At 61.0% G+C, this 2,164-nt stretch overlaps 1 protein-coding gene across 1 annotated transcript in view; it reads left to right on the forward strand.

The window, feature by feature from the left end:
* Positions 1–1,077: 1,077 nt before the first annotated feature.
* The window catches only part of LOC107214616 (keratinocyte proline-rich protein-like), an 8,643-nt gene continuing 7,556 nt past the window's right edge, over positions 1,078–2,164 (forward strand). The window contains exon 1 of the mRNA XM_015650201.3: positions 1,078–2,159. Coding sequence (XP_015505687.1) covers positions 1,085–2,159 — 1,075 coding nt within the window. The 5' untranslated portion in view covers positions 1,078–1,084. The remainder of the gene's footprint in view (positions 2,160–2,164) is intronic.

The following is a 2,164-nucleotide window of genomic DNA, read 5'->3' on the forward strand; positions in this document are numbered from 1 at the left end:
TTCCAGGGATAAATCCAGGGTGGTTTTGGGAAAAATACCAGCTCGTTTTGGGGTGGGATTGGTGGATTCCAGGGAGAAATCCAGGTTTTGGGAAAAATACCAGCTCGTTTTGGGGTGGGATTGGTGGATTCCAGGGAGAACATTCCCTGCAAGAAAAGATGGTGGGAGGGACTTCCCATCAGGAAATGGAGCGACAAGAAAAGCGGGAATGGGGAAAAAGTGAAAGAGGAGGAATTCAGGTGGGGTTTGGGAAGGAATCGTTCCCTGTGAGAGCGAGGAGAGCCTGGCGCAGGTTATTCCACGCATTTCCCATCCCTGGGATTGTCCCAGGCCAGGCTGGAGTGACCTGAGGCGGTGGAAGGTGTCCCATGGCAGGGGTTGAGTTGATCTTTAATGTCCCTTCCAACCCAAAGCACTCTGGGATTCCGCGATCACGAAATCCAGACGCGTTCCTGATTTTTCCATAAAAAATCCTGCCCGGGAGGGGATTTTAAAACGGATTCTTTGGAATTTCTGTGCTGGAGCGGGAGACGGTGGGAGAGGGCTCTCGGTGCTTGCTGCTGAGTGTCTGAACCCCAGATTTGCTCCTGAAAATGGGGAGTTTGTGACCGAGGGAAATTTGTTTTCATTAATTAATTTAATTTAATTTTTATTTTTCATTAATTAATTTAATTTTTTGGATGACGTTCAGCGCTGAGTGTCCCCGAGTGTCCCCAGCTTGGCTTGGGGACGTGGCTCAGAGTAAAGAATGAGGGGTTGGGTCCCTCAGGTGGGACCGTGCTGGGGTGGTGGCACCGTGGGGACGTGTCCCCGAGGTGTGGGGACCACGAGGACCGGCCAGGCTTCCTCGGGTGTCACCCAAGGGGTGAGGAGGGACCCTAAAATCCCCAAGTGTCCCCAAGATGTCCCTGAGACCTCCACCAGCCCCTCCCACCCGTGCTGGGACTGTGACACGGCTGGGACGTGTCCCCGAGGTTTGGGGACCGGAGTCTTCCTCAGGTGTCACCGAATGGGTCGGGTTGGGACCTCAAACGCCACCTGATTTCCCCTCCGTGTCCTTCCAGTCCTGCCACCTGTCCCCAAGATGTCCTGCTACCTCCACCAGCACCTCCCCGCGCTCCACCAGGACCCCGTGACGCTGTCCCCCGGCGTCCCCTTCCCGGCTCAGCGGTGGCACTCCACAACCTGCATCCCCCAGGCCGTGCCCGTCCCCCTGCAGCAGGTGACGTCCTCCAGCGTGTGCCACCAGCAGAGTGTCACCCAGGCCGTGCCCCGCCAGCTCCTCGGACCCCCCTGCGTGCCCCAGCACCTCCAGCAGCAGCAGATTGTCCCCAGGCGGGTGACAACGTGCGCGCCACCGCAGCAGCGCGTCACCGGCAGCGCGGGTGTCACCTGGAGCGTGCCGCGGCAAGTGGGGGTGACCCAGTGCGTGCCACAGCAGGTGGGGGTGACCCAGTGCGTGCCACAGCAGGTGGGGGTGACCCAGTGCGTGCCACCGCAGCAGAAGGTCGTCCCCAGGTGTGTCACCACCTGCGTGCCGCAGCAGCGCGCGGGTGTCGCCGGTGTCACCCGGTGCGTGCCGCAGCAGCTGCGGGTGCCACCTCCCGAGTGCGTCCCCCAGCAGAAGATCGTCCCCAGGTGTGTCACCACCTGCGTGCCGCGGCCACCCTACGTCACCCAGGGTGTCCCTCAGCAGCAGAGTGCCACCAGGTGTGTCCCGCAGCGGTGCGTGACCAGCGGCTGTCCCCAGCAGGGTGTCCCCAGGTGTGTCACCACCTGTGTCCCCCAGCAGCGCGTGGCCCAGGGCGTGTCCTACCAGTGGGTGACACCGCCGGTCCCCCAGCAGTGGCAGAGCATCACCGCTGCTGTCCCCCAGCAGTGGCAGGGCAGGTGTGTCACCAAGTGTGTCCCGCAGCGGTGTGACACCGGCGCGGCCAGCATTTGTGTCCCCCAGCAGAGTGCCACCATGTGTGTCCCTCACCAAAGTGCCACCAAAGGTGTCACCCAGCAGTGTGGGACAATTTGTGTCCCCCAGCAGTGCGTGACCCAATGTGTCCCCCAGCAGAGTGCCACCAAATGTGTCCCCCAGCAAAGTGCCACTAAATGTGTCCCCCAGCAGAGTGCCACTAAATGTGTCCCCCAGCAAAGTGCCACCAAAGGTGTC

This window comes from Parus major, chromosome 25LG2 (genome assembly GCF_001522545.3).
Source record: "Parus major isolate Abel chromosome 25LG2, Parus_major1.1, whole genome shotgun sequence".
Taxonomy (NCBI): domain Eukaryota; kingdom Metazoa; phylum Chordata; class Aves; order Passeriformes; family Paridae; genus Parus; species Parus major.